Source organism: Eretmochelys imbricata, chromosome 11 (genome assembly GCF_965152235.1).
Source record: "Eretmochelys imbricata isolate rEreImb1 chromosome 11, rEreImb1.hap1, whole genome shotgun sequence".
Taxonomy (NCBI): Eukaryota; Metazoa; Chordata; order Testudines; family Cheloniidae; genus Eretmochelys; species Eretmochelys imbricata.
Genome location: NC_135582.1, coordinates 60,480,100 through 60,502,908, shown reverse-complemented (window position 1 = coordinate 60,502,908; position 22,809 = coordinate 60,480,100). Strand labels below are relative to the sequence as shown.

General features: G+C 42.2%; 1 protein-coding gene across 1 annotated transcript in view; it reads right to left on the bottom strand.

The window, feature by feature from the left end:
* FAM117B (family with sequence similarity 117 member B) overlaps positions 1 to 22,809 on the bottom strand; it is a 92,423-nt gene that overhangs the window by 49,113 nt on the left and 20,501 nt on the right. Inside the window, exon 2 of the mRNA XM_077829740.1 lies at positions 9,255 to 9,406. Coding sequence (XP_077685866.1) covers positions 9,255 to 9,406 — 152 coding nt within the window. The remainder of the gene's footprint in view (positions 1 to 9,254; positions 9,407 to 22,809) is intronic.

The following is a 22,809-nucleotide window of genomic DNA, read 5'->3' as shown; positions in this document are numbered from 1 at the left end:
CATATAGACACTGCAGGTTACTTATACCAAGTATTGGCTCTCATTCTTATCAATTTCATGGCTCCATGGTGGAGCCAGGAAATTGACAAGAGAGCCCGGCTCACATCTGGGGCGGGTAGGGGGCTCCCTTCCCCAAGCCGGGCTCCTGTGGAGGCTCTGGACTCCTCACCCTGAGCTGGGCTGCTGCCTGAGCTCTGGGCATACAGTTCCCCACGGAAGCCCAGGGGGCAGCCGTGCTCCCAGCAGGGAATCTGGGGGGGGAATGGGGCGAGGCTCCCATCAGGGAGCTGCACACAGAGCTGACAGCCCAGGCTCTCTCAGCTCCCTACCCTGCCCCTCTTAAATCAGTGGATGTGTATCACCAACAGAAAGAGGCCAGCATGGACATGAACCACTGTAATAATTACTGTGGTGGCTGTAAGTCAGCCTAACATTAGATCGACTTAAGTTTGTAGTGTAGACATGCCACAAGCAAACACTCTAGTATATAAGCAATATTGCACAATTAATTATTGCAATATCACACAAACAACTATACTATAACCTATAGTTGAGCAGTCAAGTTAGGAAATACTAGAATTAAGTTGCCTGGGCAACCTTAATTAGACCTCCTGGCATGTATGCATTATGATACTGTCTTTAATTACATTATCACATATTTTTTCCACAGGTCATCTGCCTCATTGAGTGCATAGAACAGATGGTTCTTACCAAATGACCAACTATTCAATAGCTTGTTTTATCTTCATTATTCAATGTGTGTATATTTAGTATACAGTAAATAATATTTACTGTATACTATTCAAATCCTGTTCTGAATACAGAAAGAGGCTATTGTGACAGATGCAGCCATTTCCTGCAACATTCTTGAAAAACCTTACTGAATGAAGTTTTAGAAGGTTTGGAGTCCATTGTATCAAGTTGCAAAATTCATGTATTGTGGAATTATATGCAATTTCTATAGGGGGAGACATGACCAATATAAATCCTGGGAAGTGTCATGAGCTTCAAAAGGCTACATGAAACTATGTGCCAGACAAGAATGAATTTACGGGACAAAGTTAGGTGGGTTTCCCAGAAAAATTCTTAGGGGGTGGGGCGGGAAGGTATATGCAAACGTACATCCTCCGTTTATGCAAGAACTCAGCCTTTCAAAGTTTCGTCCTTAGGAGGGAACCTTTGTCTGGCGATTACCTGTTCCCAGAGTTCCAAAATCAAAGAACCAAACTGCGTAAAGGAAACAAACAGATTCACGGGTGTTTTTTCTGAGCAAAATCTGGTATGAGCTTGTGACTACAGAAAAACCCTACCCATCGTGAAGTTTGAAGGACTGAGCACCTACCTGCCACAGCCCTTCTTAGAGTTGGGCATGATCTCTTGTAAGCTTATCAGCATGTGTGTAGATCAGTGGTGGCCAATTGGCAGCTCCAGAGCCGCATGTGGCTCTTCAGAAGATAATATGCAGCTCCTGCATAGGACAGGTTTTTAAGAGTTTCGGAAAGCGTGTCTCAAGGACGATTGGAGAGTAGAAGCTCTGGCTCAGACCATGAGGCGGTGAGAAGGAACTGGAGATGCAGATAGCCCACCGTGCCCTTTATCACCTCAGGCAAGGCCACAATGTGGCACAGTGTGCCAGTAGCCGACTCTGGGGAAAAAAATGATGGGTGCTTGGCACCCACCAGCAGCCCTATCACAGCCCTCTCTCTCTCTCCCTCCCCCAGTGCGTCTCCCACCTGCTGTGATCAGCTGTTTCGCGGCATTGAGGTGGCTTTCGGGGGAGGGAGGGAGGGAGCGAGGACATGGCTCACTGGGGGATGGGGGCCCGAATGGGATGGGAGGCGGGGCCTGGGGCAGAGCCAGGGTTCCAGGAACCCCTGGCTGGCGCCTGTGTCCCCTTCAATAAAGCACACAGTGACTAGCTGGTGTGGAAATTTTTAATCAAAATTTTTCTTACATCATCTAACAATGGAAGGCAAGTGAAAATGGAAAAGAAAATACACAGATGAAAACTGAGGCTTCCAATAGGAGTGGGAGAATAAGTACTTTTTCACTGAACGTAATGGTAAGGTCATGTATCGTCTTTGCCAGATGTGTATCTCTCAGTTCAAATCTTCGAAATGACGCTGCAAGTTTGCTTCTAGTCATGCACATATGGATCAAGAATTCCGACAAGGTTCTGAACTGAAAACTTTGAAAAAACAAACATATGTAGAAGCCCAATTCTTCACCAGATTTGCCAACTGATTGCAGACTGCAACGTTAGTGTCCTATTATGTGCCCCAGCACATAGCCAGTACAAAAAAGCCCTACTCTGAAGGCGAGTTTATAAAAACATGCCTCACTGATGTGATTTCAATCCTGTCACCAGAGAACGAGAATCTACAGAAGAAAATGTCTGGCCTGTAGCTTTCATCCCACATAACAAAACACAGAATCTGTGATCTGAATAGTGACATCGAATCGCAACCGTACTTGCAACTTCAACAGTGTATTTGAGCATTGCTTTGGATGAGTCATGAAATGTACAGAATAAACCTCAATTATCGGTATTTGTCCAGACTGTGTCGTAAAGCGAACTCCTCGATATCATGCCACTAAAGGATAGAACTCGTGGATGAGATCTAAAGGAGGCATTGATGATGTAAGTTGCGAAAATCCACTTCCCTTTACAGAAGTTCAGTGCCATTGCAATGGACGGGGCTCCGTCCATGTGGGATCTGTGAATGGATTAGTAGGGCTTTGTAAGTCTGACAAGAACTTTCCCAAATTTTGGACATTTCACTGTATTATTCATTGGGAGAAACTGGTATCTAAAAATCTCAAAATTTGATCACATCATGAAACCGGTCCTGCACATTGTAAATTTCTTTCACTCAAATGCACTCAATCACAGACAATTTCAAAAACTAATAGAAGATCTGGATGAAGATGACTTCCCTGCCAATTTGCCATTTCACTGCACAGTTTGATGACTCTCGAGAGGTAAAGTTATTTCCCGTTTTTTCGAGCTCCTGGAACCAGTAAAATTGTTTATGGAGAAGAAGCACAGAATATACCCTGATCTTACAGATCCTGGGTGGGTTTTGGCTTTGGCATTTCTTGCAGACATGCTGCTGCAGTTGGATAAACTAAAGTGGACTTACAAGGAAAATTCTGGTTGCTGTCTGATCTAGTGCAAAGCGTATTTGCATTCATGAACAAACTGCAGCTGTTTCACAGACAAATGCTTGAGGGAGAGCTGACACACTTTTCCTCAATATCATAACTTCAAGCCAGATCAAAAGAAGATGCAGCAGAATCTCTGAAACAGAGCACAACTAGATATGCGAGCATGATTAAAGATCCTAAGGACAGTTTTGAGGAAAGATTCCAAGTTTTGCAGTAAAAAGGACCTCAAATCAGCTTTCTGATTGACTGTTTTGGTGCTGAAGCCAATTGTCTGAATCCCCCATTAGTCACTGACGAAGCAATATTCCAGATGGAAACAGAACTTTTGGAAGATGACAGATTGAAATCTGTTCAGAAGACAGAGGGGACCCTTACTTTCTGGAACTCTGTACCAAAGGATAAATACCCCAACATCAGAAGTGCAGCCCTAAAATTAATCTCAATGTTTGCCTCAACTTATCTTTGTGAGTCTGTTTTCTCAGCACTCAAACATGTGAAATCTAAGCACTGATCCGTTTTGACAGACAGCCATTTAAGAGAACTGCTGCATGTGAGCACAACTCAACACACACCAAACCTTAAGGAAATTGTTGAAAGCAAAGAATGCCGAAAGTCCCACTAAGTAAAAGGTTAAGACAAGTTATTATTATTGTTAACTACACATTATAAATGCATAATAAATACACATAATCAAATTATGTGTGTACATACATACACACACACCATATTACTGTGACTCTTTGGCAATGTACCTGGTAAGTTCTAGCTCCTTCTCAGGCTCAGGTTGGCCATCCCGGTGTAGATGCTTTTATTGTTTTAATAGGTTCTCTTTGTAATTCTTCCACAAGACCCTCTGTTTCTCACTCAGATCTGAGGAATGCTCAGAAGTAAAACAGCATACATCAGCCACTAAAGTAAAGGTCCTCTTTGGATCCAAAGAGGAACCCAGAACCGGAGCAGGGTTTGAAACAGGAACCAAAGACCTGGATGGCACAGGATCTAGTGAAATATTCAAATCCACCCCTTTGGTTCTCGAAGCTGAAAATGGAACCAGACTTGGTTTTGGAGCCATAGAGGCCCTGTCAGAATCAGAAGGATCTGACAAATCAGGCATGCAGGATCTGGCACTGCTAACAGTGGCTGTCTTTTTCTTTGCCTTCCTCTTTGGAACCAACACAGCTTGAGTCAACAACATGGCTCTCAGTTATGTCATAGGCAGTCCGCCCTTCTCTATCAATAACAGTACCTTTAAAGACCTGACTGCTTAAGCAGCAGGATCAGGAGCTGTACCCAATGAGGGTTCTGATTTTCTAGACCCTTTAAGGTGCTTTGGCTTGCTGGAGGAAGTTACAGGAGCCAAAATTGGCCTCTTAGGGCTTGTCTTCACTACAGAGCTAAATTAGTGCTGCTGCAATCGATACAGCGGCATCGATTTAGCGAATCTAGTGAAGACATTCTCAATCAATGGGAGAGTGCTCTTCCATCAATTTCTGTACTCCACTCCAACGAGAGGCGGAAGCAACATTGGCAGGAGAGCCTCTCCCGCTGACATAACCTAGTGTGGATCCCGTGGTATGCAGATCTTAGCTACACTGACTTGAATTACGTTACCAATGTAACTCAAATTGCGTAGCTTATATAGACAAGAATCTGTAGCGAAGACAAGCCCTTAGACACTGGATCCAGAGGGTACAAGACTCAAGGAAAAGCACTTGCAACCTGTTCTGCCTTTTGCAAGCTCTGGGTATGAAACTCCGGCCGACAGAACACCAAGAAGAAAAACGGTACTTCCTGAGCACTTCAGGCACCTAACATGGTCATCCAACGCTGGGAAGACAGCTAGGCATGAAGCACATCTCTTGAACTCCAGTTTCTTCTTTTTCTTCAGTTCCATCATAACCTGGAACTGAACTACTAATTTAAGTTAATTGTCCATACTCAGCACTGAACTACAACCATCCTAAATGATTAGCAAAGAATGGAGAAAAACCTCATATGTGAACAGATCAGAGTGGTCCACTTCAGTCTAGCACAGACTATAACAGGGTTAAAAAACAAAACAAAAAAAGGACAAACCACAACTAGATAAATTCATGGAGAATAGGTTCATCAATGGTAATTAGCCAGGATGCGCAGGGATGGTGTCCCTAACCTCTGTTTGCCAGAAGCTGGGAACAGGAGGCAGGGAATGGATCACTTGATGATTACCTGTTCTGTTCATTCCCTCTGGGGCACCAGGCATTGGCCATTGTCAGAAGACAGGATACTGGGCTAGATGGATCTTTGGTCTGACCCAGTATGACCGTTCTTATGTAGCCCTCTATCATGTCAGCCACCGTGCATTGCACACTCTTATACAGCCTTGCCCTCAGAACATTTGTTGACACTGAGGAGAAGGGTAAGAGGGGGAGTGCTCTCATGGATATTGCTTCGAGAAGTTTTTTTGAAATACTCATTAGAGGGAGAAGAGCCACTCAAAGAGCACCTCCCCCTTTTTTGAACCAAGGGTGATCCAGATCCAACTAACTATAGATGTAGCATTTCTGCAGAGACACAGACCAAGAGATACAGAGAATTTCAAGTAGCTAGATCCTAAGCTATAAAGGATCTTAGAGGTCAAAACCAACACTCGGATGATATTGCTTACATGGTTCTGCTAAAAGCACTAGCCAATAAGGCCTCCAGTTTTTACTAATAATGAAGTATCATAGAACAGAATGCATCTATTCTGTGTCTTGATAAACCAAAACTTTTACACCGCATGGTTTTGAAGATTTATTGCACCAAGTGCACTCAAGGGAAAAGCATTCAAGGAAAGTACAATCATGCTTACAGCAAGTACAGCGGAGTCGCATCATATGAGCATTTAACTTATGTGAATTCAACTATACGCGCTTGGCAAAATAAATAAATAAATAACTTAAGGCGGTGGAGTACTGTACAGGAGTCAACGGGAGAGCGCTCTGGGGTCGTTTTATCGTGTCTAGATTAGACGCGATAAATTGACCCCCCCACTGGATTGATCGCTGCCTGCTGGCAGCAGGGGGAGCGTGATTTTAGTGTTTAAAGATATGTATTTTTCGTACAACATGACCCCTAAACGCAAGCCAACTACTTCATCTGGTGCTCAACTGAAGAAACAGCGATCTGTTCCAATGCTGGAGGAAAAACTGGCTGTGTTGGACTTATTGAGAGATGGTATGTCGGTTTCCAACGTGGCATGTAAATATGGCTGCAACAAATCTAGCATCCAGGCCATCAAGATTCGAGAGGGAGAAATTTGTCAAGCCATGACATCAAGTGCTCCAATAACTGCTAAGGTGATGAGCCAGGTGCATGATAAGACTTTAGTGAAGACTGAAAAGGTATTAAACTTATGGCTAGAAGACATGAACCGTAAACGTGTGCCTATCGATGGCAACACATTACAAGAAAAGGCTCTTAGCCTCTATGAGCTGTTCAAACCTCCCACCGAAGAGGGACAGCCTTCTGATGAGAAGGAATTCAAACCCAGCCTGTGTTCTTGCAATCAAATAAAAAGGCTTCGGTGACGGCAGCATTATTTCTGGATTGGTTCCACAAGTGTTTCATTCTGGAGGTCAAGCAGTACCTCGAAGAGAAAGGGACTTGACTTTAAAGTGTTGCTGATCATAGACAATGCTCCTGGCCATCCTGAGGCACTCCAGTTTGCGCATAACGACGGTGAAGTTGTCTTTCTCCCTTTTTTATTCTTTCATTCTTCCGTCTCTCCCTCTTTTTGACTATATGCGATTTTTGCCTTACGCGCTGACTTTAGAACCTAACCCCCACGTAAGATGCGACTCCACTGTATAACTGGCTAGATGAAATAAAAATGTGACTTACGTGTGAGCAATTGGAGAATAGTTTCTTATGTTCTACATTAAAACAAAACCCCTACATCTCTGTTGCAAGGGATAAATGAGCTGAAACCACTCAAATGACCAAGTTTTTTTCCCTCCAAAATACACTTCTCTTTTGTCAAGACTTTGACACCTAGACACCAGTTCCTACTCAATTACGACATCCCAGAATATGCTATGCTGTGAGAATATGCCCACCACTGAAGCCCACAACAGAGTGTTAGCCCCCTTGAAAATACTACCCTGGAGTGCCAATATGTAAAGAAATTGTAAGGGGATGTTAAGTTTGGAAACTGTAAAGGTAAAATAGTATGTTTAATCTTAGTAATGTTCTAAGTTACTTTCCTGCCTTGATTATTTGTGTCAGAGAAGGGGTGGAAGAAAGTAGGGAGGGATGACAATTCTATATATTCTTCTAAAATTGGGTGAGAGTAGGAGGTTTTAAAAGTTGCTGATCAGAGAATGCTGCTTTCCATTTCTTGCTATAAAGAACATAGAAATATGCCAAAATGTTTAACAATTACAAAATTACCATATATACTCGTTCATAAGCCAAATTTTTTTTTAGTAAAAAAGGGAAGCATCAGAGAAGGGGGTCGGCTTATGAACGGGTATAGAGAGGGAGAGGTGGGACGCAGCCCCTCCCCTCCCCCCAACAGATGGGGCAAGGAGAGGCAGCGTAGCCAGCAGAGCCAGAGTCTCTCTACTTCTGGCCATGCTGCTCTCCGCCCAGCCTCTGAAGCAGCCGTGCCGCCTGGTCTGGCCCACCAGAGCAGGCTGTGGCCAGGCCAGAGACATCCTCCCCTAGCCCTCCTCAGATAAGGTGGGAAGGGATGGGATGGAGAGAGTGTGGGGGTCCTGGGCTAGGGGTGGGTAGTCACAGGGGTTACTCCCCTGACCCCCAGCTTCTCCCCACCAAAAAGTTTCCCCACCAGTTGCTGTCCCAGCCTGTCAGGATAAGCAGCTGGGGCACCGGGACACTTTGTTTACTTAGGATTATCTCCGTGCCTGCGGACGCTTGAGGTAAGCAAACCATCTCGGCCCACCAGCAGCTTATCCTGATGGCCCAGGAGCCAAAAAGTTTGCCGACCCCTGAATTATAGGGTCAGCTTATGAATGGGTCTTAATTTTCCATTTTTACTTATCCATCTTGGGGGCGGCTGGCTTATAAACAAATCAGCTTATGATAGAGTATATATGGTAAGCAACTCCCTATTTCTAAATGCAAGTGTTTTTGAATGCTGTGTTCAGTACAGAAGCTGACAGCCTACTTCTACAGGTTGGCTGAATTCATCACAGTGCTGACATCAGTAGCAAAAGACTGGATCATGCTTTTACATTTTGTTACATATTTTTAAAATGGTTTGGTGTACAAATTACTACAAATCCTGTAGGAAAAGCTAGAGAAAATAATTCTAATTCTATGTCATGGTCTAAAGAATATAAAAAATGGTTGCCTTCTTCCTTAACATACAAGCAGCAGTGAGGGATTCTGATGCTCTCTACAGATTCCCTGTTTCATAGGGTTCCTATGGCACTTATTCCCACACAAGCAAGCGTTCAGATATGGTGATTTTTAAATACTTTGCAATTCAGCTAAATCCGCTTAGAATTTCACAGAACAAAAGAAAAGGTACTTCCATAACCTGAGACGTTTCTCTTTGCTGAACATCAAAAGCCTGCTGCCAACCATAAAGGAGTTAATGCTCCTCAAAGGCAAAAAGTCACAAGAATGCCTGATAATGGAAAGTGTTGAGCAACCTATGTATAGGAATCACTACTAGCTGCCTCTATAATTAAGGAGCTATACAAATAAAATGTCATGCAATACCCATGTAATAGTTTAATATTAATATTACCAATATTACTACTATGTAATATTACCAATGTGGTCCTCTAATCTGCACTTGAAGTTTGAGCAATAAAAAACAAGTTTAGATGCATGATGTACTAGTGCCTTTCTGACTTTAAATGAGTGACAGAGGTAGATTTTCTCTCTTCTGCCCTTTTTTTTTTGGGGGGGGGGGGGGGGAAGGTAAGAGGGCATGTGCAAGGGAACTTGGGAATAAACAGAAAAACAAACTCTCTCCAGGAATTTGGGAAGGGAAGGAAAATTCCAAAGAAGTGAGCTTGGAAAGTGAATGTATACAGAAAAAAAATAAAAGCCTCTTACACTTAAATACACACCTAACAAAACTGTCTTACCTGTGTGGCTTTGTCCCTCATACAGGGAGCAGCCAGTCCATGATTATCACGAGGCCATTGTCCAGCGAGGTAGGGAGCAGCAAGTGTATCCAGTGAGGAAGTACGGCGAATTATACTGGATGGGCTTGATGAAGGCGGTCGTGATTTGTCAACTAGAAAAATCAAAATAATAAAATTTCATGAGCAAAGTGTGTGTATCAATACAAGTAAAATTCAATAAAGCAAATTTTCAGTTAGCCATACTGGAAATAGAATTGCTATGTATTTGGTACAGAGCGCACACAAACACAAAATGTGTGCGTGCGCTGTACTATACACTACTAGCTGCCTCTATAATTAAGGAGCTATGAGTGACCACTGAAAATTAAGCTCAGAATTTGCTTTTTTTGTTGCTGTACTTGTTTGTTCATGATTACATTGCTCTCATGAAATGTGTTTTCAAAGTTTCCCTACAAAAGCACAGACAAAGTAATTACCAATATTAGGGCGTTTTTTGTTGGTTTTTTGCTGTGACTTTTAAGTACTACCAAAATTTATGCCCAATTTAACACTGGATTTATTTTTAAAGCCCAGGCTGTTGATCCATATGCCAACTACTGCATAGTTTATTTCCACAGAGATCAACAAAACTGAGCTTATACTACTAAGCAGAAAACAGCCATCCTGATGGACAGTTATGCATGAGGCTGCTTATGACTTTGGACTACGCCTATGGTAACCTAGCAAAAAAAGAAGAAATGCACATGATCAGAGTTCAGAATGACACACTTCATAGATGTTGTCAAGGTTCCTCCCCCACTCTGAACTCTAGGGTACAGATGTGGGGACCTGCATGAAAAACCTCCTAAGCTTATCTTTACCAGCTTAGGTCAAAACTTCCCCAAGGTACAAAATATTCCACCCGTTGTCCTTGGACTGGCCGCTACCACCACCAAACTAATACTGGTTACTGGGGAACAGCTGTTTGGACGCGTCCTTCCCCCCAAAATACTTCCCAAAACCTTGCACCCCACTTCCTGGACAAGGTTTGGTAAAAAGCCTCACCAATTTGCCTAGGTGACTACAGACCCAGACCCTTGGATCTTAAGAACAATGAACAATCCTCCCAATCACTTGCACCCACCCTTTCCTGGGAAATGTTGGATAAAAAGCCTCACCAATTTGCATAGGTGACCACAGACCCAAACCCTTAGATCTGAGAACAATGAAAAAGCATTCAGTTTCTTACAAGAAGACTTAATAAAAACAGAAGTAAATAGAAATGAAGAAATCCCCCCTGTAAAATCAGGATGGTAGATATCTTACAGGGTAATTAGATTCAAAAACATAGAGAACCCCTCTAGGCAAAACCTTAAGTTACAAAAAAGATACAGAGACAGAAATAGTTATTCTATTCAGCACAATTCTTTTCTCAGCCATTTAAAGAAATCATAATCTAACACATACCTAGCTAGATTACTTACTAAAAGTTCTAAGACTCCATTCTTGGTCTATCCCCGACAAAGACCAGCATATAGACAGACACAGACCCTTTGTTTCTCTCCCTCCTCCCAGCTTTTGAAAGTCTTGTCTCCTCATTGGTCATTTTGGTCAGGTGCCAGCGAGGTTACCTTTAGCTTCTTAACCCTTTACAGGTGAGAGGAGATTTCCCCTGGCCAGGAGGGATTTCAAAGGGGTTTACCCTTCCCTTTATATTTATGACAGATGTAAAGATAAAGAGTTAATATTTTAGCTACTAGACATTTCAGTGTGCAAAATATTTAGATTTGTTTTCCTAATATTGGAAGAACAAGTAATTTAGACTCAAAATGCGATCTACCTATAATATGGTTTTAAAATAATGCATAGAATGTTTGTCCTCCATACAGAGAATAAATGGGGTAGTCTCAGAAAACAGGTTACCAACAGCTTGTTCTTAGAGAGGCACCACTGTGCATTCAGACTTGTGGAATACAGTCAAGTTGTGAAACAGCACTGAAAAGCAGTACAGGAGGGAAAGATGTGTGTGTACATGAGCATTCTGATGCATAAGTGAAGTCCTCACCCTACTCTATATAAAGGAGTGCACCCTCCCAAATGCCTCTGTTTCTTCTCTCTAAGGAGAGGATCCTGGATTATATACAAATCCTAAATAGGGGGTAGGTGTGTGGTTAGTGTGACTACACAGAAGCAGTTCCCAAAGAACAGTTACTGATAAGTAACCTTTTTCTTCTTGGAGGTCCTCTGTGCATTTCTACTTGTCGGAGATTAGCAAGTCACACTCTATCAGGTGGATGGTGGGAAAGCAGAAGTAGGGTGGTACACTCCAATACGCAGTACTGGCAAGAGATTTTTTTTTTTAGCAGGTACGGGGTACTGGAAAGAGTTGGGGAGGCTAGCTCCCCCCTCTGGAGGGGGTAGAGCTGCACCCTGCTCCTTAAAGGAGCAGAACGTGGCTAGGGAGGGCATTCATTCTTTATATGGATTTAGCAGCACAATACATATGCTAACAAAATTAAACAAAGGCTTTGTTTAAGTTTGTTAGCATAGGTATTGTGCTGTTAAGTCGGTCAGGAGTCCTCAAGAGGGGAGGGGTGGGGGGGACAGAAGGTGTTTAAAAAATGTTTTTGATTCCTGCTCCAGCCTCTGGACTATGAACATATACTGATGGGAGCATTCTAACCAAGGAACTGAGGACTTTAAGGTAATCTGGAGCCTTCATACGTCCTTGATCCTTTGCAGATGGACTTATGAGTTGGATATGTTACAGAGACTGTTCTAGCCTCACTGATTGCTGACTTCTTCCTTGCATTGGACAAAGATCAGATGTCTGCTGACTTTCTCACATGAGTCAGCAGCTTTTGAGGCCTGCAATATAAGCAACATATCCCTTGTTTGAGTGGTTTTGTTCTTTCCTCTGCAAATGTCAAAGCCTGTTCCCACTGAACTCAACAGCAAAACTTTTTTTTGTTTTATTTCAAAGAATTTAAACTGGGTTAAGGGAAGCTCTAGACCACAGGACATGAAGGCAAATGCAGCTTGCTCTCAGAGGTGGCAAAGTAACTTAGGCTGTTCGGGATGCATTCCCTTATACAGAATAGAGTGATGCCATCACCTTCACACAAGAAACACTTATGGCACCACCTCCCCCCAAACCAACAGCCACAACTTTGCAAGGTACTTCTGCAGCTTATCAGGAGTACCACCACAAGTGTAAACGCACAGAGGGCATTGAAAAAGAATAAGAAACTACTTAGGAGTTATCCTTTATACAGGTTTTTTTGTACATTTTTCAAGAGCGTATATAAAAAAGCCCTATCCATTTCAGATAAAAAGGATCTAGGAAGAGGAAAACCAAACAAGTTTTCAATAGCTCTCTAGAAAGCAGCATTTACACAGTACATATATGAAAGGATCACTGTCAACTCCGTTGCTTTTTAGAAGAAAAAATATATGTAATTAGTTATGCAGTCCTACAGACAACTGATTAGTATTTTAAATAAACTTTTGCCTTTTCTGTTTCCATCTATGCAAATATCTTCTACCGTTTAGTGTAGAGTTTATCAATTTAAATACAGTGCAAGTATATTTTAGCATGATGGGATTACTAGCTTTTACTGGAATACAAAAACCATTATAACAATGTTACAATTATATATGTCATCAAGAAGGATTTCAAAGCTCATTACAAGTCATGTATACTAAGGAAATCTTTTGCCTGAAATGTAGCCACCTCTGGAATGGAATGCACCAGTTGCCTGGCTGCAAATAACATTTAGTTTAGAACAGGAATTGCTGAACTAAAGTTTAAAGAGGAATTTAGATAAACAGTAAGTACGCTAACTGAAAATTGGACTGGATTTCTGCAGTGTGACATATAAGAAAGTGTGACATATAAGAGTAAGGACAGACACACCAGCAATCAGGACTCTTGGGTTCTAATCCCAGTTGGCCATGGACCTGCTGTGTTGCCTTGCCCAAGTCACTTAATCTTACATTACCCATCTATAAAATTCAATACAGCAGTTAATCCATCTCACAAAGCTACTGAAAAGCTTAATGTTGCTAAAATATTTTGAGATTCTCAGATGAGAGGTGCTATATACCTGGAAGTTTTATTACTCTTGAGGGAAGTACCATATAATCTCTGAAAGTTTTAAGTGGCCTGCATGTATGTTTTACATCTCAAAAACATGGTACTTCAAAACTGAAAATGCCATAACTAAGGCTGCAAGTCTTTCACGGAGGTCTTCGTAACTTCTGCAGCAGCTGGTGCTGGCTTGCCCCGGGCCATCAATAGCAGTTTGGGTGTGTGGGAGGGGGCTAGGGGCAGGAGTCTGGAGGGTGCAGGTGGTGTGCTTATCTGGGGTGGTGGGCCCTCCTGCAGCTTCTAGGTAGCAGAGGGGGGTCTCTACATCACGCACCGCTCGCAGGCCCCACCCCCGGAGCTCCCATTGGCTGCAGTTCCCGGCTGATTACTAAAAAATACCCAAAAAGAAAAGGAGTACTAGTGGCACTTAGAGACTAACCAATTTATTTGAGCATAAGCTTTCGTGAGCTACAGCTCACTTCATCGTGACTAAAACATAGCCTTAGCCATAACACCTTTATTTGTGACTTGATACATATTAATACCTATAGTTCAAAAGTATGCTCAAAATGCACCAAATAATCTGTAGAAAATTTACATTAGAAAAGCTTGTTGGAAACCTTGAAAGGAATAATCTGAGTGCAGGACAATGTGTTGCTAATTTAGTGTCTTTATTCTGTGAATGAAGTAGAGAATCAAAATTTAGCAGCATTGATTTGAGAGCAGATTTCAAATATTTGTACAAGCATTCCCTCCCCCTTTAAGGTTTATTTCCTTTTTTTAAAATTATAAACAAAAAGAACCAAGTCTGATGACAATTTATTTCTCTTTCCTACTTTTCTCTTAAGCACACATTACATAAATTGAAAGGGTTCATCAGCTACCACAATTTGGTATCACTCCAAGGTATGGTACAGGAGAGATCTGGAAAGGGACATATGATAATTTTGCTAGTCTAATTTGAGAAACAAAGTGTTCACTTACATTTCAAAAAGAATTTTTGAAAAGTAACCTTTTCCCTGTCTATATTACATCCAGAATGGTCTACCATCATATACAGTTTGTGTGAAATTTACCAAGATATTTTCTTTTCAAACTGATTAATATTTATTTTAAGTAGAGCTGTCAATTAATTGCAGTTAACTCACATGATTAACTCAAAAAAATTAATCACGATTAATTGCACTTATAACAATAGAATACCAATTGAAATTCAACACAGAATACAAAGTGCACAATGCTCACTTTATATTATTTTTTATTACAAATATATGCAGTGTAAAAATGATAAATGAAATAGTATTTTTCAATTCACCTCATGCAAGTACTGAAGTGCAATCTTTATCGTGAAAGTGTAACTTACAAATGCAAGTTTTTTTTTGTTTTTTTGGTTACGTAACTGCACTCAAAAAACAAAACTATGTAAAACTTCAGAGCCAACAAGTCCACTCAGTCCTACTTCTTGTTCAGCCAGTCGCTAAAACAAACAAGTTTGTTTACATTGACAGGAGATACTGTTGCCTACTTCTTATTTATAGAACAGGTGTTCACATAGCACTTTTGTAGCCGGCATTGCAAGGTATTTACATGCCAGATATGCTAAACATTTGTACGCCCCTTCATGCTTCAGCCACTATTCCAGAGGACATGCTTCCATGTTGATGTTTGTTAAAGAAAAAAAAAAATGCGTCAATTAAATTTGTGACTGTACTCCTTGGGGGGAGAACTGTATGTCTCCTGCTCTGTTTTACTCACATTCTGCACATATTTCACATTATAGCAGTATCGGATGATGACCCAGCACATGGTCATTTTACAAACACTTTCATAGCAGATTTGACAAAACACAAAGAAGGTACCGATATGAAATTTCTAAATATAGCTACAGCACTCGACCCAAAGTTTAAGAATCTGAAGTGCCGTCCAAAATCTGAGAGGGACGATGTGTTGAGCATGCTTTTAGAAGAGCAAAGCTCTGATTTGGAAACTACAGAACCACCAAAAAATAAAATCAACCTTCTGCTGGTGGCATCTGATTCAGATGATGAAAATGAACATGCGTCAGTCCACATTGCTTTGGATCGTTATCAAGCAGAACCCATCATCAGCATGGAAGCACGCCCTCTGGAATGGTGGTTGAAGCATGAAGGGACATATGAATCCTTAGCACCACTGGCACGTAAAAATCTTGCGACGCCAGCTACAACAGTGCCATGCGAATGCCTGTTCTCACTTTCAGGTGCCATTGTAAACAAGAAGCAGATAGCATTATCTCCTGAAAATTGTAGCCAACCTTGTTTGTCTGAGTGACTGGCTGACCAAGAGGTAGGACTTGTAGGTTCTAAAGTTTTACATTGTTTTATTTTTGAATGCAGTTTTTTTTGTACATAATTTTACATTTGTAAGTTCAACTTTCATGATAAAGAGACTGCACTACAGTACTTGTATGAGATGAACTGAAAAATAATTTGTTTTTTACAGTGCAAATATTTGTAATAAAAAGTAAAGTGAGCATTCTTCACTTTGTATTCTATGTTGTAATTAAAATTAATATATTTGAAAATGTAGTAAACATCCAAAAATATTTTAAATAAATGGTATTCTATTGTTGTTTAACAGCACTATTAATCAAGATTAATTTTTTTCAAATCGCTTGACAGCCCTAATTTTAAGTAAAATATTTGTGTAGAAACAGCTTCCAACAGCATTCGGGGGCCGGGGGGGGTGGGGGGGAGGGAGGGAGAAGAGAAGAGAGGGAGGGGAAAAAAAATCCCAACCCCCACCCCCAAAGAGCCAAAAGATTTAAAATTAGACTAATGTAGAACATGAAAGTAACACAGGAAAGGAGGAATACGGGTTAAATCAAAAATAACTGAAGTTGTACAGTGAGTGATTCATACAAATTCTGTATTTTTAAGTAGCAATTTGCATAAGGTGACTGTGTAAATGAAAAAAATAGGTAGTACATGAACTTAAGTTGATAGAAAACCAGGCAAAAATAGGGGATTTTGAGGAGGGATATGAAGGAAGCGAGGATGCCTGCAAGACAGAAAGAAAGAGGTTGTTCCAAGTTAGGCTGCAGCATGTAGGAAAATACAAGGTTAAAGTAGAAAGGTCAGCCTACATCATTGAGTTGACTCTGTGTAATGAAGGCCATAAAATTTTGTCCAGTAATTCCCACATTAAGCCTATCTGTAAGAGAATGCAAAGAAGCAAGGTGAATGGCTAGAACACAGGAGACAAGGAGAGGAGCAACGAGACAAGATGGAAACAGAAACAGAGCTATGTAGAGGACTACAGTCCTCCTGACTATACCAAGATAGAAATGATTATATGAAAAAGGTAGCCATTTTACCAGTAATATTCCTCATACAAATTTATGTGCAACTGTCAAGATATTGACGAATATTGGCCTAAGTTGCTGGGCAGAGGACAAACCCTAAAATCTACACTTTTAGGGTGTTGTATTCATTGCAATTGACACAGCACATGTAGGCCTACCTGAGCTAATTTTAATTGAGCTTGCTTGCTAAAATTAACAGTGTAGCTGCAACAGCTTGGGCAGCAGTATATGCTAGCCACCCAAATACATACCTAAGGTAGCAGGCAGGATTGTTCCTGGATGGCTAGCCTGTACTACCATTCGTGCTGCCATGGCTACACTGCTTTTTTAGCAAGATAGATCAAATCAAAGCTACTTCAGATATGCCTACACACCTTGCAACTGCCCCTCCCAACTACTGTTTAGACATACCCTTAAAGGCAACATAGTAGCAAGTCAGTCTGTTAAAAATGGGGGGAGGGGGTGGATATTAGTGAAAAGAGCCTTATTTTCAAGCATCTAACAGTGTTATAGCTAACTGTGTCTCTAAGAAATAATACATATAGTAAGAAGAGTGGGAGTTGTCACTTCTGGTACTTCGCATTTAGCCAGGACAATGGCTAATTAAAGTCAACATTAAAAAATGTGCAAATAAATATCAGTGTAAACTTGGACACCGATATTTAAATCTGAAATTCTCCTCATTAGGAAAGGTGAGAGAAGCCTAATAAGCACAGCTATACTTGCAACACTTTTGAAAAGACTACTTTGGAATTTATCTTTTGAATTACAGAATTGGAATAAACACAATAGGATAATAATATTTGTTATTAATACAGACATTATATACTAAAACTATTTCTAGGAAGAAGTCTGATGACAAGAAAAAGAGTGGTTTATTAATATCAGTAATCACAGAATCATAGAATATCAGGGTTGGAAGGGACCTCAGGAGGTCATCTAGTCCAACCCCCTGCTCAAAGCAGGGCCAATCCCCAACTAAATCATCCCAGCCAGGGCTTTGTCAAGCCTGACCTTAAAAATATCTAAGGAAGGAGATTCCACCACCTCCCTAGGTAACGCATTCCAGTGTTTCACCACCCTCCTACTGAAAAAGTTTTTCCTAATATCCAACCTAAACCTCCCCCACTGCAACTTGAGACCATTACTCCTTGTCCTGTCCTCTTCTACCACTGAGAATAGTCTAGAACCATCCTCTCTGGAACTACCTCTCAGGTAGTTGAAAGCAGCTATCAAATCCCCCCTCATTCTTCTCTTCTGCAGACTAAACAATCCCAGTTCCCTCAGCCTCTCCTCATAAGTCATGTGTTCCAGTCCCCTAATCATTTTTGTTGCCATCTGCTGGACTCTTTCCAATTTTTTCACATCCTTCTTGTAGTGTGGGGCCCAAAACTGGACACAGTACTCCAGATGAGGCCTCACCAATGTCGAATAGAGGGGAACGATCACATCCCTCGATCTGCTGGCAATGCCCCTACATATACATCCCAAAATGCCATTGGCCTTCTTGGCAACAAGGGCACACTGTTGACTCATATCCAGCTTCTCCTCCACTGTAACCCTTAGGTCCTTTTCTGCAGAACTCAATTTTATTTTTTTTTAAAAAACACTTAAAGGGAAAAACTGACCATCATTATTTCTGAATTCCACAGCTGGCTGTTTCAGTTCCACAACCACTATTTAAAAAGTCTCACAAAACTATGTAGTCAAATACCATTTTTCTTGGTGCACTGTACTTTATGTACTACCAAAAATGAACCACCCCATGCTACAGTGATAGGCACACACCCTCTTACTTCAAATTCCTCTCCAAAATCCACTTGTGGAGCCTACAAACATTAATCCCTTTAAAGACAGGCCAGAGCCACCCAAAATTATAAAGTTAACTTTGAACTATCATCTGGTCTCTCAGTGTGTTCTTGTCTGATCTCTAGTTTTCAAAATATAATCTCTTTAGTGCAAGGGACCAAGTTTTCCAGTCTTTTGTATAAGACTTCCCAAGTAAACAAGAACAGAATCCTAGAAATCTATGTCTGGAAGGGACCTCAAAAGGTCATCTACTCCCATCCCTCCAAGTTGAGGCAGGATTAAGTACACTTAGGGTATGTCTACACTATGAAATTAGGTTGAATTTATAGAAGTCGGTTTTGTAGAAAGCATTTTTATACAGTCAATTGTGTGTGTCCCCACGCAAATGCTCTAAGTGCATGTAGTCGGCGGAGTGTATCCACAGTACCGAGGCAACCGTTGACTTCCGGAGCGTTGCACTGTGGGTTGCTATCCCACAGTTCCTGCTGTCTCCGCCGCCGCCCATTTGAATTCTGGATAGAAATCCCAGTGCCTGATGGGGCTAAAACATTGTCGCGGGTAGTTCTGGGTACATATCATCAGGCCCCCCTTCCCTCCCTCCTTGCGTGAAAGCAAGGGCAGACAATCATTTTGCGCCTTTTTTCTTGAGTTACCTGTGCAGACGCCATACCATGGCAAGCATGGAGCCCGCTCAGCTATCCGTCATCATATGTCTACTGGGTGCTGGCAGACATGGTACTGCATTGCTACACAGCAGCAGTTTATTGCCTTTTGGCAGCAGATAGTGCAGTATGACTGGTAGCCGTTGTCGACGTAGTCCTGGGTGCTCTTTTAACCGACCTCGATGAGGTCAGGGGCGCCTGGCCAAACATGGGAGTGACTCATCCAGGTCATTTCCCTTTTAAGTTTAGTCTCATGGCGATTGAGTCCCATCGGCAGTGCACTGTCTTTTAATCAGCAGCCAGCAGAAGACAATGGTCAGTAGTCATACTGCACCGTCTTCTGCCGATCACCCAGGAGATGACGATGGCTAGTGGTCGTACTGCACAGTCTGCTGCCAGCAAGATGTATAAAGATAGAGGAAGTGGATCAAAACAAGAAATAGACCAGATTTGTTTTGTATTCATTTTCTCCTCCCTCCCTCCGTGAAATCAACAGCATGCTAAACCCAGTTTTGAGTTCTATCCTTAAGGGGGCCATTCAGTTTCTTGCAAAGCCACCCCCTTTGTTGATTTTAATTCCCTGTCAGCCAACCCTGTAAGCCATGTCGTCAGTCGCCCCTCCCTCCGTCAGAGCAATGGCAGACAATCATTCCACGCCTTTTTTCTGTGCAGACGCCATACCACGGCAAGCATGGAGCCTGCTCAGATCACTTTGGCAATTAGGAGCACATTAAAAACCACAGGCATTATCCAGCAGTATATGCAACACCAGAACCTGGCAAAGCGAAACTGGGCAAGTAGGCGATGTCAGTGCGGTGACGAGAGTGATGAGGACATGGACACAGACTGCTCTCAAAGGACGGGCCCTGACAATGTGGGCATCATGGTGCTAATGGGGCAGGTTCATGCGGTGGAACGCCAATTCTGGGCTCGAGAAACAAGCACAGACTGGTGGGACCGCATAGTGTTGCAGGTCTGGGACGATTCCCAGTGGATGCAAAACTTTCGCATGCGTAAGGGGACTTTCATGGAACTTTGTGACTTGCTTTCCCCTGCCCTGAAGCACATGAATACAAAGATGAGAGCAGCCCTCACAGTTGAGAAGCAAGTGGCGATAGCCCTGTGGAAGCTTGCAACGCCAGACAGCTACCGGTCAGTTGGGAATCAATTTGGAGTGGGCAAATCTACTGTGGGGGCTGCTGTGATGCAAGTAACCCACGCAATCAAAGATCTGCTGATATCAAGGGTAGTGACCCTGGGAAATGTGCAGGTCATAGTGGATGGCTTTGCTGCAATGGGATTGCCTAACTGTGGTGGGGCCATAGACGGAACCCATATCCCTATCTTGGCACCGGAGCACCAAGCCGGCGAGTACATAAACCGCAAGGGGTACTTTTCAATTGTGTTGCAAGCCCTGGTGGATCACAAGGGACGTTTCACCAACATCAACGTGAGATGGCCGGGAAAGGTACATGACGCTCGCATCTTCAGAAACTCCCGTCTGTTTCAAAAGCTGCAGGAAGGGACTTTATTCCCAGACCAGAAAATAACTGTTGGGGATGTTGAAATGCCTATAGTTATCCTTGGGGACCCAGCCTACCCCTTAATGCCATGGCTCATGAAGCCGTACACAGGCAGCCTGGACAGTAGTCAGGAGCTGTTCAACTACAGGCTGAGCAAGTGCAGAATGGTGGTAGAATGTGCATTTGGAAGTTTAAAAGCGCACTGGGGCAGTTTACTGACTGTTAGACCTCAGCGAAACCAATATTCCCACTGTTATTACTGCTTGCTGTGCGCTCCATAATATCTGAGAGTGTAAGGGGGAGACATTTACGGCAGGGTGGGAGGTTGAGGCAAATCGCCTGGCTTCTGGTTATGCACAGCCAGGCACCAGGGTGGTTAGAAGAACACAGGACTTAAGTAAATTGCTACAAAATAAATGCTATGCTATTCTGCTATTCTTCATTTTGTTGAGTAAACAAGAAAATGTATCATCAGTTGTTTAAAAACAGAAATATCCTATCAGCTATGACAGCTGGGGTCCTCTAAGTTTTCTGTAGCATAAACCACATTTTAGTAGGAACATTGCAGTTGGGAGGAGAGGTGGTCCATGAGACAATCAGATAACATTCTGTTATTACTACAGCAACAATTGCTTGCATGGAAAATATCAGGAGTGTGTTTGCACTTAAAAAAAAAACCCACAAGCTAAAAATGCTATCATTTAGCAATCGAAAATGAAAACTAGCTTCATGTGATTAGCCCTCTAACCATGATCCACAGATCAGTTCAGGAATCTCCAACTCCACCAGTGCTCTATTCTTAATGACATTCAATAAAACCTAGAGAAGGTCTGTCCTGAACGTGTCCCAAAGACAAATTGCAAAAAGACACCCCACATGCATGTAAGGGTTTGAAGAGGGCGGTTTTCTGAATCAAACAAATTAACTAAATATTATTATGCACCACACCATAGTGTTTTGCTGGTGCTGTATTCTAAAGAAGAGAAGCTGAATCATCAAAAAGGTTCTTTCCAGTATTCTCTGCAATCACAGAAAGAAAAGGAGTACTTGTGGCACCTTAGAGACTAACGAATTTATTTGAGCATGAGCTTTCGTGAGCTACAGCTCACTTCATCAGATGCATACCGTGGAAACTGCAGCAGACTCTATATATACACAGAGAATATGAAACAATACCTCCTCCCACCCCACTGTCCTGCTGGTAATAGCTTATCTAAAAGCCATTTGCTTTGCCCATATTACAGGGAATTGACACGTTAAAACGTGGTCAGACTAGCAGCCTTGTCAGACTCCTCAGGATCACACACAAAATTGCTCCCAACAATTTAGACAAGATTTGTATCCAGCAAGGCTTAACCACAGCACCAGTCTCCATGGTATCACTGTGCTCCATGTTAGGGCCAGGGTGGACCAATAAATAAAAAAATTAAATTGCTACCATATTTGGCCCTAACACTCCTCACATTACCATCCCACACAGCATCATCACTGCTGAGAGGGCCAGTCTGAATCACTTTTTGCATTCCAGCTTACATTAACAGGGGTTCTCAAACTTTTTCTTTCTGAGCCCACCCCACCCCCGCACTATAAAAATTCCATGGCCCACTTGTGCCCCAATAACTGGTTTTCTGAATACAAGAGCCAGAAACGGCATTACAGGGTAGCAAGCAGGGAAATTGCCTGGGGCCCCACGTCACAGGGGCCCCAGCGAAGATACATTGCTCAGGGTTTGGTTTCAGCTTTCTGCCCTGGACCCCAGCAAGTCTAATGCTGGCCCTGCTTGGTGGGCCCCTGAAACCTGCTCCCCCCCTCCCCCCAAGAGTGGGCCCCAGACCCATAGATGAGAACCACCGCATTAGGTGATTCTCCAAGAAAACATGTAATAGTTGTACATTCAACCTGGCTCTCAGTACTATCAAAGTGGTCAGTTACATTTAACATTATAGCGCAAGGTAAAAAAGCAACATCTTCGGTCAACAGTGGACCAGAATACACATTCATTTACAACTCTTTATTAGAGAGGTTACACTTGCCCCTAAAGTGATATAAGAAATGTCATATTTTTATCGGAGAAATGGCTATCAGATTCATATCTAAATAAAGATCTAAATATTTTTCAAAGTTTTTCTTCCTCTTCAGTAAAGGTCCT